The 15,958-nt window shown below is 46.9% G+C and overlaps 1 protein-coding gene and 1 pseudogene across 1 annotated transcript; both read right to left on the bottom strand.

Moving 5' to 3' along the window:
* Nucleotides 1-1,087: 1,087 nt before the first annotated feature.
* Nucleotides 1,088-12,289, bottom strand: LOC139262549 (ferritin heavy chain, oocyte isoform-like). The gene is made up of 3 exons (XM_070877711.1): nt 12,107-12,289; nt 1,584-1,709; nt 1,088-1,243 (listed from the first exon to the last, which is right to left on the bottom strand). Exons 1-3 carry the CDS (start codon nt 12,287-12,289, stop codon nt 1,088-1,090), a joined length of 465 nt encoding a protein of 154 aa, XP_070733812.1.
* Nucleotides 12,290-13,683: 1,394 nt separating this feature from the next.
* Nucleotides 13,684-15,958, bottom strand: LOC139262548 (ferritin heavy chain, oocyte isoform-like; annotated as a pseudogene).

The raw sequence follows: 15,958 nt of genomic DNA, 5'->3' as shown, positions 1-15,958 counted from the left end.
GGGCAGGGGAAAAATGGGTTTAACTTCTTGGGCTTTTTGCTTTGTAGAATTAATGAAATACATTTACTCCTTCCAGAGGATTATATTTTGTTGGCGTACAGTTAGTCCTTCAATACCTTACCCAATTCCTTATTCATGTGAATCGAGGTTGTGTTAGTATGTTATTCAACAATGATGGGAGCGGGCGGAAGAGAAGCTGTCCCAGAACCACACCACACAAGGGTATCCACACTAACCAATGAAGATGTGACAGCAAGCTGATGCCACCTGTTGTTTTCCCTCCTCACCCAATTGTAGTGCCCAGAGCACATTGTGCTGAGACATTGCTTGTCTGCCTACAAAACTGAACAGAAAGCCTATAACAGCAGTTGTGAGTTCCATTACTGAACTGCCTGGATAAGTGAAGAGGATCTGTAGCAGCTACTGAATACAAACTGCTCTTCACAGGGCAGGTACACTAAATACGAAGCTAATCCAGGATTTATTCTTCTCTGGACTGAAATGGTGCAAAATGGTTTAATGGAAAACATTCCTGGTGTTTAACACATTTTACAGCTACTTGCATTTTGTTGGATTTAATTGTTATTTATGTAAGGTCAGATATTGGGAACAGCTAATGTTACACAGAAGTCTAAGGTCCAAGCTCTGGAGATCCCTCCCTAATCATCTCTGTACCTCCTTAATACATACCTTTGATCAGGTTTTTGGTCACTGGGCCAATATCCCATGGGGCTGTCAATTGTCTAAACGCAACCTTCAACGTCTTACATCTTATAACAGGTATATATCCCAGTTACGACAATCGACATTACACTCGAGGATAAACAAATTTCATAGAACTGAATGCCATCACACTGTTGCACAGCTCAGTTTAATTCTTGTTTGATGTAAACCAAGTTATGTGAAATGAAAAATAAGCAACCACTCAAATTTACAAGGAGACAAAACTCAGTCCAATGTTGAACAGTTTATTTACACTGACGGGTCTCAGCTCTTTGTACAAAATCACAAGCCATCATTCCCGACAGGACTGGGTCTAAATTATAGAAATACAAGTACTAAGCACAATAAGCTTCATCCAGTCAGTTTAGTCACTCTCCTCCAGGGTGTTCTTGTCAAACAGATACTCTCCCAAGCCATTCTTGTGGGCTCCCAGTCTCTTCAGGTTGGTGATGTGATAACCAAGCTTCTTGATCATCTTCACTTGTTCATCCAAGTAGTGGGTCTCCAGGAAGTCACACAACTGAAAGAGGGAATCTAGTTATGTCCAGCAGCAGATACCAAGGAATGTCAGCTTCCACTTAAGAATTTAAATTTTAATCCTCTTGCAGTGGAGGATAGTCAAGCAGTACAATTGATGGAATGAAATTTAACTTACTGCACAATAGGTGATCAGATCCTGGGATCACTGAGATACATTTACTAGTCAATGTCCACGGTAGGCCACCTTCCCCTGTCCCTTCCCAAAGCTCAATTGAAATTCACCAACAAAGCTGTTGGGCGTGGAGATCCTTTAATTAGGCGCGAGCACAGCAAGGTTCCACAACCTCCAACTTACCCAAAAGCCCACATTAAGAATTTACATGAGGGTCGGTGCTCCCAGTGGAGAGTTTGTGCAGATCCAGCAGACTCTGGTGCACATTCTTCTCCATCTGCAGAACTCTCTGCATCGTCTCCAGACCATTGCTCCACTCATCCTGCTCCGGTTTCTAGAAAGCAACATTTCACATATATTGGATTAAACAAACCTACAATCAAATGTCAACATTACCATGATCCAATGTGTTAGAATATAAAATTGCCATGAGGCCATCACAACTATTGGAGTCATATTAATGAAGCAAATAGCATATTTAAGGGGATACTAGGCAAGTGCATGGGAGAGAAAGGAATAGAACAATATGTTGATCGGGTTAGATGAAGCAAGAAGAGAGAAGGCTTGTGTGGAGCATAAAAACTGGCATTGACCAGCTTGGCCAAATTGGAAACAAATTGTCTTATATTGATGGCCTTTAGTTTTGCTCTTCCCCACACGTGGAAACATTCTCTTTGTATCTACTCTATCAAACATTTCATAATTATATAGACCTCTATTTGCTCACCCCTCAGCCTTCTCTTTTCAAGAGAAAAGAGACCCAGCCTGTTCATCCTTTCCTGATAAGTATACCCTCACTTTTCAGGTATCATCCTTGTAAATCCTTTTTACACCCTCTTCAGTTGTTCTGTAACTGTGCCTCATCATAGATTCATACAGCACAGAAGGAGGCCATTCAGTCCATTGTGCCTGTGCAGGCTCTTTGAAAGAGTGATCCAATTAGTCCCACTCCTCAGCTCCTTCCCCATAATCCTGAGATTTTTTTCTTTTCACCTATATATCCAATTCACCTTTTCAAAGATGCACTTAAATCTGCTTCTACCGTACTTTCAGGCAGCGTGTTCCAGATCAAAACAACTCGTTGCGTAAAAAAATTTCTCATCTCTCCTCTCTAGTCCTTTCCCTTTCATGTTGGTGTTTCTCTGAGATCCAAAGCTATGACGTCTGGTTTCAGTGCAGAAGTGGTTCAGTCCTGGATTAGCTGTTGAGAGGTGTTCGCTTGGATTAAAACTCTGCTTCAGATGGGCAGAGCGGATGGCAGTGATTCAGGTCCAGAGCCACCAATCACATCCACAGGCACTGCCCTTTTGAGGGAGATACCACCAATGAGCACAGTTGAGCCACCTGACCCGAACATTTGTCTGTATATTTACACCTGTATTGGTCGAAGGATCCAAGATGCAGTGACTGTCCTGCGGTCACAAAGGGCTTAGACCAAACTGATGGACATCACATGGTCACACTCAATGGCCATCCTGGTGGGCACCAGAGACTTCGATTCAGGCCTGTGATCATTGAGTCTGGGGGACCCTTTGATCCTTTCCACAAGATCTCTTTGAATTCAGTGTCACTCCCTGTGATGAATCGGGATGGCGATAGGCACAGAAAGCCCAAGGTGGTGAGAAGTTTCCTTTGCTATTGATGAATTTTCATACAATAGCAAAGATCGAATAAGGTGACTGGAAACTTTGAGAGATGCAAAGACATTAATGAGGAATGACTGAAGATGGCAATTTCATTGCACTCACTGTAGTTCTCAACGAATTAACTTATAAACATTGGATAAATACAGTTGCAGTGTCAAAATTTGAATCCATTCTCAGGGTGAAGGAGACACATGGAGATCCAGTAGGATTTGGAGAGGTTGATTGCGATTTGGTATGAAATGCACAATGGGACTGAATACAAATAGATACATTTATGGAGAAGCTGCTTGTTACACTCATAATAAATGGTTAGACTGAGTATTGTGTGTAATGAGCAAGTGTGATCTTAGTTCCATTATTACAATTACATCGTGGGTGACCTGCTTATATACTGTGCTCCCAAGGGATGCCCTCATGTGGTCAGGTGTGATGCAGGTTACAAGGGGTTAAATACATAACATCACTCCCCCGTGAAGTCAACAGTACACGTATTTACAAGGTGAGACAATCTGGGGCTTTGTGCTCCCTTGTCTATCGTCTCAGTACAAATGCTGGTGAAGGTGGGTTGGTCCTTTCTTCACTGGGCTTTTGGGCAGCTGACTTTGCCGGGCTTCTGGGGATGATGAGTTCTGTTTTGTGGTCAACTATGATGTCAGTTGCCACTTGTGTGTGTGTGTTGGAAGGTCAAATTTGGTTGGGTCCTCTTCGGGTTGTTTGTAGCTGTTGGTGAACCGCAATTTGATTTGGTCCAAATGTTTTCTGTGCATTTGTCCATTGGTCAGTTTGACCTGAAACACCCTGCTCCCCTCTTAGGCTGTGACCAAGGTGAGCCATTTGGGACCATGTCCATAATTGAGCATAAACACAGGATCATTGATCTCAATAACGCATGACAAATTTGTGCGGATATGGTACACACTTTGTTAATGTCGCTTGCCCTCCACGTGATCATGGCGATCAGGGTGGACAAGAGAGAGCCTTGTTTTAAGCACCCTTTTCATGAGCAGCTCAACTGGGGGAATCCCGGTGAGTGAGTGGGGTCTGGTGCGGTAGCTAAGCAGTACTTGGGACAACTAGGTCTGCAGGGAGCCTTTCGACACACGTTGCAAGTTTTGCTTGACGGTCTGAACTGTCCGTTCTGCTTGGCCGTTGAATGCGGGCTTGAACGGGGCAGATGTGACATGTTTGATCCCGTTGCGGGTCATGAATTCCTTGAATTCAGCACCGATGAAGCACGGCCTATTGTCACTGACTAGGACATCAGGCAAGTCGTGCGTGGCAAACATGGCTCGTAGGCTTTCAATGGTGGCCGTGGATGTGCTTACAGTCATTATTGCACATTCAATCCATTTTAAGGAAGCGTCCACGACAACCAAAAACATTTATTCCAAGAATCTACATGGATCCTCGACCACAGTTTGGATGGCCATGACCACAAACTTAGCGGTGCCCCTCTGGGTGCTTTGCTCAGCTGAGAGTAAGTGCTGCACTGGTGCATGCATGACTCTAAATCTGAGTCGATGCCAGGCCACCACACGTGAGATCTGGCTATGGCTTTCATCATTACGATGCCTGGGTGGGTGTTGTGCAGTTTGCAAATAAATGTGTCTCTGACTTTCTTGGGCAAGACCACGCGATTACCCCACAAAAGACAGTGCGCCTGCAGGGACGACTTGTCTTTGTGCCTGTGGAATGGCTGAATCACTTCCTGCATCGCCACTGGGACACTGGACCAGCTCTCATGGAGAACACAGTTTTTTTACCAAGGACAGTACTGGATCCTGGCTGGCCCAGATCTGGTGGGCCGTAATGGAGGACTTCTCGTTCTCAAATGCCTCCGTGACCATGAGCAAGTCCGCTGGTAGTGCCATTTCCACCCCGGTGGTGGGCAATAGTAGCAGACTGAGAGCTTCTGCACAGTTCTCTGTGCCCGGTTTGTAGCAGATTACATTGTTATATGCCGACAGTGTGAGCGCCCATCTTTGGATGCGGGCAGAGGCATTGGTATTAATCCTTTTGCTCTCCGAGTATAGCAATATGACCGGCTTGTGTTCAGTTTCAAGCTCGAACTTCAGGCCAAACAAGTACTGGTGCATTTTTTTACACTGTACATTCATGCCAGAGACACTTTTTCAACCATGTTGTAGGCCCTTTCGGCCTTGGATAATTTCCTGGATGCATGCGCAACTGGTTGCAAGATCCCCGATTCATTAGCCTGTTGTAACACATACCATACCCCATATGACGACGCATTGCAATCTAACACTAATCATTGACATGGGTTATACAGGACAAGCAGTTTGTTAGAACATAATAAGTTTCTGGCTTTCTTAAAGGCAGCCTCTTGTGAATTCCTCCATACATAGTCATCTCCCTTGTGCAGTAGCGCATGTAGGGGTTCTAGCAGGGTGCTTAACCCAGGTAGGAAATTACAGAAGTAGTTAAGGAGTCCCAGGAATGACCGCAGCTCCATCATGTTCTGTGGTCGTTGCGTATTCTTGATGTCCTCCGTCTTGGCGTCGGTGGGTCTGATGCCATATGCAGCGATTCTCCTTCCTAAGAATTTGACGTTCTGTGCCAAGAAAACGCACTTTGAGCGTTTCAATCTGAGCCCCAGGCGATCCAACCAACTAAGAATCTCCTCCAGATTCTTCAAGTGCTCTATGGTGTCCCGACCTGTAACCAATAATTCGTCCTGGAAGACCACTGTGCAAGGAACCGACTTTTGCAGGCTTTCCATGTTCCACTGGAAGATCGCTGCGGCCGACCGAATCCCGAACAGGCACAGGTTGTAGATAAATAGACCTTTGTGCGTGTTATGCAGGTGAGACCTTTCGAAGACTCCTCCAGCTCCTGCGTCATGTAGATCGAGGTCAGGTCCAGCTTGGTGAACGTCATCCCTCTAGCCAGGGTCGCAAATAGATGGTCTGCCTTGGGTAACGGGTTCTGGTATTGCAGCGAAAAACGGTTAATCGTTAGGTTATAGTCCCCGCAAATTCCAACCGTACTGTCCTCCTTGAGTTCCGGGACAATCGGACTGGCCCAGTCGTTGAATACCACCGGCGCAATGATGCCTTTGCGTTGCAGCCTGTCCAGCTCAATTTCCACTTTTTCACGCGTCGTGTACGGTACCACCCGAGCCTTGCGGTGGATGTGTCATGTTCCAGGAAACAAATGGATCTGCACTTTCGCCCCCCGAGAAGCATCCAATGCTTAGCTCGAATAACAATAGGAACTTGCTTGGAACCTGGGTGCATGAGGCTTCGTCGACGGACAAAAGCGCTCGGACGTCATCCCAGTTTCAGCGGATTTTCCCCAGCCATCTTCTGCCAAACAACGTGGGGCCATCCCCTGGCACAATCCACAGTGGGAGTTCATGTACTGCTCCATCATAGGAGACTTTGACTTCAGCACTGCCAATTACAGGGATTAGTTCTGTCATGTTTGTAACCTTCACATAACTGTAACCAATATGTAACAACACTGTACACTGTATACAACTGTGAAATACACACCTTGACCACAGTGGGTGAACTTGTAGGAGACACTCCTCATCTGGTCAGCCAGGTACTTAAAGGGAGGTTCCACGCAAGCTCAGCACTCCGTGGTCCTAGGAATAAAGGTGCAGGTCATGTAGTGACCTTGTCTGCAGGACAAGCCTCGTATGACTTTATAGTACAGTGCAGAGACACCACATTTGGCGACGGGAAACGCGAATTAACGACTCACGAGGATGGCCACCATGAAAGGTACTGTGTTGGTGAGGACTGGGACGATTTCGTTGAGAGGCTCCAGCAGAACTTTGTCACGAAGGACTGGCTGGGAGAGGCAGCAGCCGACAAGTGAAGGCAGCACCTACTTACCAGCTGTGGGTCTAAGACGTATGCGCTGATGAAAGACCTGCTCACACCTGAGAAGCTGGCAACAAAACCTTTGAGGAGCTCAGTAAACTGATCGGCGAGCACCTCAAACCAGCGAGCAGCGTACAAATGGACCGACACCGATTCTATTCACACAGACGTCAGGAGGGACAAAGCATACCAGACTTCGTTGCAGACCTTCGGCGTTTAGCTAGCCTCTGTAAATTCACAGATGCCGACAGCGGGGAGATGTTAAGGGATTTCTTCAGTGAGGGCATTGGTCATGCCGGGTTTTTCAGGAAGCTTATTGGGACCAAGGACTTGACTTTGCAAAGTGCAGTTTTGATAGCTCAGACCTTCTTAGCAGGGGAAGGGGAGACCAAGATAGTTTAGGTGCACAGCCCTGGTTTCAACGTGGTGATGAATCAGGGAGTTAATGGTAAAAAAGACACAGAACCCCGCAGGCAGGCAAGGGCAATTCGACACCGCTCAGGCAGGCAAGAGCAATTCGACACTGCCCAGGCAGCAACAGATTCCAGGGTGGGACAGCAACAGAGACAATGGCAGGAGGATCGGCAATTCACACCATCACAAGGGACAATGCGTCCCGGGATGGGACCATTGACACTCAGCAACAGAGTGATCAGAAGTAATCAAAGAGACAATCAGAGAGGAATGCCTGGTAACAGTCCATTTGTCCACAACAATCTCAGCTCATGCTGGAGGTGCGGTGGCAGACACACTGTGAAAACCTGCAGGGTTCAACAATTTATCTGCAATAGCTACAATTTCAAGGGACATTTGGCCAGAATGTGTAGAAAACCCATAGCGAGGTTAATTTACGAGGCAGAGGAACCAGATGAAGAGTCTGCAAGGCAGTTGGATGCTTGGGGCACAGCCATGGATGCTGAAGTTCAGCGGGTTCATGTGGCAGACATCCACAGCTCATACACTAAAACGCCGCCTATGATGATGAAAGTTCTATTAAATGGCATCCCTGTACACATGGAGCTGGACACAGGAGCTAGACAGTCACTTATGAGTGTCCAACAATTCGAAAGACTATGGCCACATAAAGCTAGCAGACCCAAACTAGAACGCATTGAGACGCAATTACGAATGTACACCAAAGAGATCATCCCAGTGCTCGGCAGTGCAAATTTGGTGGTCACACATAATGGATCAGAGAACGGGCTGCCACTCTGGATTGTCCCGGAGAATTGGTCCTGCGCTTTTTGGGAGGAACTGGCGAGCCGAGATGAACTGGAAATGGGGGGATGTGCACGCCATTTCATCTGTGGAGCGAAGTTCATGCTCACAGGTCCTCCAGAAATTTGAATCACTATTTCACCCTGGTGTCGGGACTTTCAAGGGCGCCAAAGTAGTGATACGCATCAGTCCAGTGCACCACAAAGCCAGAGCCGTGCCGAATGTGATGCGTGAGAAAATTGAGAGGAAGTTGGACAGGCTGCTAAGAGAGGGCATAATATCGCTTGTTGAATTCAGTGACTGGGCAAGCTCCATCGTCCCTGTCCTTAAAGCGGCTAGCTCGGTCAGGATTTGTGGCGACTACAAGGCCACCATCAACCAAGTGTCACTACAGGACCAATACCCGCTTCCAAGAGCGGAGGATCTTTTTGCCACGCTAGCAGGTGGTAAATTGTTCACCAAGTTGGACCTCACTTCAGCCTACATGACCCAGGAACTGGCGGATGAGTCCAAGCTACTAACCACCATCACTACGCACAAGGGGCTATTTGTTTACAAAGGTGTCCGTTTGGCATTCGATCAGCAGCCGCTAGCTTCCAGAGGAACATGGAAAGCTTGCTTAAATCCATTCCTGGCACAATCGTATTCCAAGATGGCATCCTCATCACGGGTTGAGACACCGAGGAACACCTCCACAACCTGGAGGAGGTGCTACGCCGACTGGACCAAATAGGCTTGCGACTAAAGAAGTCCAATTGTGTGTTTTTGGCCCCAGATGTCGAGTTTTTGGGCAGGAGGATTGCCGCAGATGGGATCCATTCTACCGAATCTAAAACGGAGGCGATCCGTCGTGCGTTGCGGCCTGGCAACACATCGGAGTTGCGGTCATTCCTGGGACTCTTAAACTACTTCGGGAATTTTCTGCCGAACTTAAGTACATTGTTGGAGCCACTACATGTGCTCTTGCGTAAGGGTTGCGAATGGTTTTGAGGGGACTGTCAGGAACGGGCTTTCAATCGGGCGCGGAACCTGCTTTGTTCAATAAGCTGTTGACCTTATACAAGCCCTGTAAGAAACTGGTTTTAACGTGTGATGCATCATCCTGTGGGGTTGGGTGTGTGTTGCAGCAGAGTAATGATGAGGGAAAACTTCAACCTGTGGCTTTTGCCTCCAGGTCGTTCTCCCAGGCAGAACGAGGATATGGGATGTTTGAAAAGGAAGCACTCACATGTGTCTATTGGGTAAAAAAGATGCACCAGTACCTTTTTGGCAGAAGGTTCGAGTTAGAAACGGACCACAAGCCGTTAACATCCTAGTTGTCCGACAGCAAGGCTGTCAATGCCAATGCGTCAGCTCGCATACAGCGATGGGCTTTCACGCTGGCTGCGTATGATTACACCATACGGCACCGACCAGGCACCGAAAATTGCACTGATGCACTCAGCAGGCTCCCACTGACGACTATTGAGGGGACATCGGAGTAAAGTGCAGAGAAGGTCATGGCCGTTTATGCTTTCGGCAGCGCAGGCTCCTCCATCACAGCCCGTCAGATCAAAATCTGGACCAACAGAGATCCCCTCCTATCACTGATAAAGAAATGTGTCCTGACTGGGGATTGGGCGCCTGCACACGGAGTGTGCCCCAAGGAGGTCAGACCGTTTCACTCTCCATCCAAGCCGACTGCCTATTATGGGGCAGCCGGGTGGTCATGCCCCAGAAAGGAAGGGAAGCCTTCATCAGGGAACTCCACAGCGAGTACCCAGGCATTGTGCTCATGAAGGCCATTGCCCGGTCACATGTATCATGGCCGGGAATTGACTCAGACCTGGAACACTGTTTTCGTAGGTGCACGACGTGTGCTCAGTTGGGAAATGCCCCGAGGGTGGCCCCCCTCAGCCCATGGCCCTGGCCCACCAAGCCATCGTCACGCATTCACGTCGACTATGTGGGCCCGTTTATGGGAAAAATGTTCCTGATTGTTGTCGATGCATACTCGAAATGGATCGAGTGCATCATATTGAATCCATGCACGACATTCACCACTGTGGAGAGTCTGCGCACGGTATTTGCGACCCACGGCTTGCCAGACATCCTAGTTAGCGACAATGGCCCGTGTTTTACGAGCTATGAATTCCAGGAGTTTATGTCGGGTAATGGTATCAAACACGTCAGGACAGCGCCGTTCAAGCCGGCTTCCAACGGCCATGCGGAATGTGCGGTTCAAATCATAAAACAGGGCATGCTCCGGATTCAAGGACCCTCTCTTCAGTACCGCCTATCGCGCCTCCTGCTGGCCTATATGTCCCGCCCGCATTCACTCACGGGAGTCCCGCTGGCGGAACTACTCATGAAACACATGCTTAAAATGCGGCTGTCCCTCATTCATCCTGCTCTGTCGGACATTGTTGAGGGCAAGCGCCAGTCCCAAATCGAGTGCCATGATCGCAACCCAGTGGGGAGATGCACAGAAATCAATGACCCTGTATTCGTTCTCAATAACGCATTGGGACCCATGTGGCTTGAGGGCACTGTAATAGGCAAAGAGGGGAATAGGGTCACAGTGGTCAGACTAAACAATGGGCAGATATGCCGCAAACATCTGGACCAGGTAAAGAAAAGGTTCAGCATGGACACTGAGGAACCTGAAGAAGACTATGGGATGTCAACCACACCACTGCCAGTGAACGAGCAACAAGGACATTCAACAGCATGCACAGTCCCTGCAGCCAGGCCGGACAGGCTGGAGCCAACTCAGGCGACAGAGATACATGCCACAGTTCAACCACCAGAGCCACAACTGCGGCGCTCCACGAGAGAGCGTCGACCGCCTGAAAGACTCAATCTTTGACCCAAAGACATTAGGGGGGAGGTGATGTCATGTTTGTAACCTTCACATAACTGTAACCAATATGTAACAACACTGTACACTGTACACTGTACACAACTGTGAAATACACGCCTTGACCACAGGGGGTGAACTTGTAGGAGACACTCCTCACCTGGGCAGCCAAGTACTTAAAGGGAGGTTCCACGCAGGCTCAGCACTCTGTGGTCCTGGGAATAAAGGTGCAGGTCATGTAGTGACCTTGTCTGCAGTACATGCCTCGTGTGACTTTATAGTACAGTGCTGAGACACCACAAGTTTCTTGGTATAAGTCCTTCGTTTAGTGTGATTGGGGCTGAGCTTGGGCCTGTGTGCTTTCTTTCCTCACAGCTTGTCAAAGGCCTTTTTACTCATTATGGACTGACTTGTCCCCGTGTCCAGCCGCATAGTTACTGGAATGTCATTCAGTTCAACTTTCAACATAATAGGTGGGCAGTTTATCATGAATGTGTGTACCCTGGACATTTTTGCCTCCTCAGTACGAGTTTCCAATTCAGTCTGATCCACTGTGGATCGATCTTCCTCTGCAATGTGGTGGTTTGCAGTATTTGCAGAGTTTGCAGCTCGCCTGCACATTCATTGGAGGTGTCCCATAGTTCTGCAACTATTGCATGCATGGGGCTGATGATCACCTCCACAGCGCCAACATGGTGTAAACTGCCTCGCATTAACAGATGATGGCGGATTCTGGGTCAATTGAGGTCGGGCCACAGCAGCCGGCGTGTACGTTCAGCCATGTACATTTCTGCTCGAGACCGATGTTACTTTATGCAAAGTACTGGCAGAAACTTTTTTTTCTGTGAAATCTGCTTAGTTTTGTCGCTGGTGGACCTAAGTGCCTGGGCTATCGTTATGGCTTTACTGAGGTTCGGAGTTTCTACAGTCAACAGTTTGCGAAGGATTGTCTCATGTCCGATGCCCAGTACAAAAAAGTCAATGAGCATTTGTTCTAGGAATCTCTCAAACTCACAATGTCATTCGAGGCGCCTTAGTTCAGCGACATAGCTCGCCACTTCCTTGCCCTCCGATCATTGACAAGTGTAGAACCGATATCTCGCCATCAAAATGCTTTCCTTAGGATTTAGGTGCTCCCGGACCACAATTCTTCGTAGGATTTCTCTGTTGCTTTTGCCGGGGCCAGTAGATCCTTCAAGATGCCATAGTTTGTTGCCCCACAGAAAGTTAGGAGGAGCGCCCTTTGTTTGATGGCATTCTCGTCCCCTTCTAGCTCATTGGCCACAAAGTATTGCTTGAGTCTCTCCACGAAGACCTCCCAATCATACAACTTCTCCAGGATGCCGACTGTTCTTAGCATTTTCGCGCAGGTGCTCGTTACCTCATCGCCCATTGTTAAACTCGTAATAAATGCTGAGACTGAGTATTGTGTGCAATGAGCAAGTGTGACCTTAGCTCCTTTATTACAATTCCAGAGTGCAGGTACCTCGTAGGTGGACTGCTTATATACTGAGCTACCACAGAATACTGGAATCCCTTGGGACTGCAACGGGTGGATCCTCTGATAGTCAGCTGTGATGCAGGTTGCAAGGGGTTTAATACATAACACTCATGGTATTGAGTTTGTAAATTGATGGAGCTTGGTGGCGGGGGGGTTCAGAAAGAGGGGGAAGAGTGCTTCGCGCCAGAGAAATATCGATTTAACTTGCTTTATTTTGTAAGATATTTGTTTTACGCATTTAATGAAATACATTTACTCCATACAGATGGATTGTCTAGAGTGGGAGTTCAGGTCCAAAGGTATAACTCACCCTTCAATACCTTACTTGAGAGCGTGTGGAAGGGGGTTGGCGAGGAAGGTGAAATATTTTCAGAACCAAGTTGTATCCTCTCCCGCCCAGAAATTTACACATTTCCACCGCAACTGGAGTAATTATGTTTCAGATTACTTTCCCAAGTACCCAATTGTAGTTGCCTTCAGTACCATGTGTTCCAGGAGCTGTCACAATGAGCTCTGACACCACACTGCTATTTTACCCACAAAGCTGACAACAGCAGCAATGAGTTGGTTAAGTGAGCAAACTGCAGCATATCCCACAAGAGTAACTCAGTCAGATTGGTACAAGCTCATTTTTTGAAGAAATACTACGTAAAGTGCTTTCCTAGGGTACTTACCATTCTTAATAGGATTGATCCATGGAATGAAATGGTGCAACACTACTTCATTGTTAAAATGTACAGAGAGTTTCTCAACATTATAGCAGCTGATATTTTGTTGTATTGAGGGATTAAAGAGAGAGTTGCTGTTGATGCAAATGGCAGAGAGAATTGGGCCAAGTTCTAGAATTCCCTTCCTAAAAATTCTCTCCCCCACCTCTGACACTCCTTAAAACCTTCCTCTTTGTCCAACAGTGTCACCTGTGGCTCAGATGCAAATTGTGAATTAAATTAGATCTTCAAAGCAGGAGCCTGATAATCCAGACAAAAATCAGACTTGCACGAGAAGGAGCGAGGGCAATAAAGTGGATACAGAGCCCCGTGTAATTCTGGCCTAAAGTTAATCTGAAAATAAGCAACCACTCATTCAAATTTACAAGGAGACAAAAAACAGGAGACAGCACTGAACAGTTTATTTACATTTCACATCAAGAGCCCAGGTCTCAGCTCTTTGTACAAAGTCACAAGCCCCCATTCCCTGCAGAATTGGAGGGGTGGGTTCCTCAATTATATTAACACAGGGACTGAACACAAGCTTCAGTCACTCTCTCCAAGGCTATGCTTGTCAAACAGGTATTCCCCCATGCCATTCTCAGGGGCTCCCAGTCTCTTCAGGTTGGTGATGTGATCTCCAAACTTCTTGATCATCATTACTTGTTCATCCAAGTAGTGGGTCTCCAGGAAGTCACACAACTGAAGGAGAAGAGGAAAACAAGTTATGGCCAGTATCTGAAAGTTGTGATTTTAATCCTCTTGGACTGGGGCATCGTCTAATGGGGTAATTAAGATTGATGTAAATTTGCTTTAATGATCCAGTAACTCTGTACAATGGGTACTTAAATCCTGGAAACACATTCATGTCCACAGTAGGCCAACCTCCCGGTCCTCTCCCCAATTAACTGAAGAACCCAGGAGAGAAACCCCAACACAACACTATTGGGCAGAGATCTTTGGTGTAGGCTTGAGGACAGCAATGTTCCACGACCTCCAAATTACCCAGAAACCCACATGAGACACTTACATAAGGGTCAGTGCTCCCAGTGGAGCGTTTGTGCAGATCCAGCAGACTCTGGTTCACATTCTTCTCCATCTGCAGAGCTCTCTGCATCACCTCCAGACCATTGCTCCACTCATCCTGCTCTGGTTTCTGAAGAGGAAAGTCACAGGCCATTCACTTGCAATCAATTAAACAAAATACATGAGAAAGTAGAAGGAAGACAAGTGAAAAAGCAACCAGACATCCAGGTAACCATAAACAATGTGTCACAGGATGATGCAATTATTGCATTCCACCACCAGGACCATGGAATCAAATCCAGAAAGAAAGCCGGTTATTTATTGAAGCAAACCTTGATGTCAGACAAGATGATCCGGCCTCCACGTCGATTCTGGAATTGCATCAGTTTCTCATTCCTCATGTGACTGCTCCTTGAAGAACTCAGCAAAATGACACAGGGCAACATCATCCCGGTCAAAGTAGAAAGACTGCAGAGAGAATTTTAAACAGCTTCTTCAGACATAGATAATGCAAGATTATACCCCCCCCGGCAGTTAGTGAATTCTTAATCTTACAAAAATACCAACCATTTGTGAACTAGCTTAAGTGCAATTCGCTTCACTAATCGAAGTTGGATAGCTGCTCCTCCCAATAACAGGATGAAAGATGTCAAATCAAACTCAATTCTACTCTTGAACAAGTAATACTTCCCATCATTCACAAACACTGTTAACAAAGGCTGTGTCTGTCCTCAGGTGGATGTGAAAGATCAAGAAATTGAGTAGATTAGGCCTCCATTCTTCCAGAGAAAGAGGATCTCAGGGAAACATTCAAAATTCTTACAGGGCTGGTGTGTGGAGATGTCGGAAGGTTTCTTCCCCTGGCTGGGGAGTCGAGAACCAAGGGTCAGCCATTTAGGATTGATAATGAGAAATTCCCTCTGTGGGTGGTGATTCACTACCCCGGAGGGCTGTAATAGCTCAGCAGTTGAGCATATTCAAAACAGATCAATACGATCATTGGATATTTAGGGAATCAAGCAATATGGGGACAGTGCAGGATAGTAGAGTTGAGGAAGATGATTGCACGACAGAGCAAGCATGAGGGTCCAAATGGCCTACACTCACTCCTGCTCATATGTTCCACATAACAGGTAACTACACTTAACACCTTCATTGACTACATAGCACTTTAGGACATGCCAAGGTAGTGAAAGGCACTATAGAAATTATTCTTCCATTCTAATCCAAGATTGGACATGGAGTGAGAAAAATCCTCCACTCCAGTAGTTTACACAGTAATAGTGTAATAGAGATCTCAGCAAGGCTCCAACACCAGGATTCTCAGTACTTCACCTCCAATTAATGAGAACACTCGTGAAAACCTGCCCACATTTCACTCACAACAGTCCCCCCAATGAAACTGAACATTGTTTCAGGTCAACAGGCCCCTGATCAGGTTTGTGCTCTTCTGTCACACACTCAGGCAGCAGCAGAGCTGGTTTCAGATATTAAACCTCAAGAGGGCAACTGCTACAGGGAGCAGTCCATTAACTCAACAAGTTCGTCTGTATTACACACCTGAAGTCTTCACTGCCCAAAGACTCTGCTCTCCCAGGGAAGGAAGTTCAGGGAAATACAGCTTAAAGCCAGTTCATGGGACTGGAGAATATCCAACTTTTCAGAATGCAGCAACAAGGAATACAAGACTCACCATGGAGAGGTAAACATAGGAGGAACAGAGCTCCATGTTGATCTGCTTGTTGACAGCAGCCTCACAGTCCTTGTGGTAGTTCTGACACACTTGGGAGGCCAT

This window comes from Pristiophorus japonicus, chromosome 4 (genome assembly GCF_044704955.1).
Source record: "Pristiophorus japonicus isolate sPriJap1 chromosome 4, sPriJap1.hap1, whole genome shotgun sequence".
Lineage (NCBI taxonomy): Eukaryota > Metazoa > Chordata > Chondrichthyes > Pristiophoridae > Pristiophorus > Pristiophorus japonicus.
This window is presented reverse-complemented; position numbering and strand designations above follow the sequence as displayed.

Excerpts from the sequence above, each read along its gene's own strand:
- LOC139262549 (XM_070877711.1), bottom strand. The coding sequence starts at position 12,289 with ATGCTAAGAACAGTCGGCATCCTGGAGAAGTTGTATGATTGGGAGGTC. Across the intron at positions 1,710-12,106 it reads TGAAGGATCTACTGGCCCCG|AAACCGGAGCAGGATGAGTG; the intron begins GCAAAAGCAACA and ends GTTGCTTTCTAG. Across the intron at positions 1,244-1,583 it reads CTGGGAGCACCGACCCTCAT|TTGTGTGACTTCCTGGAGAC; the intron begins GTAAATTCTTAA and ends TCCCTCTTTCAG.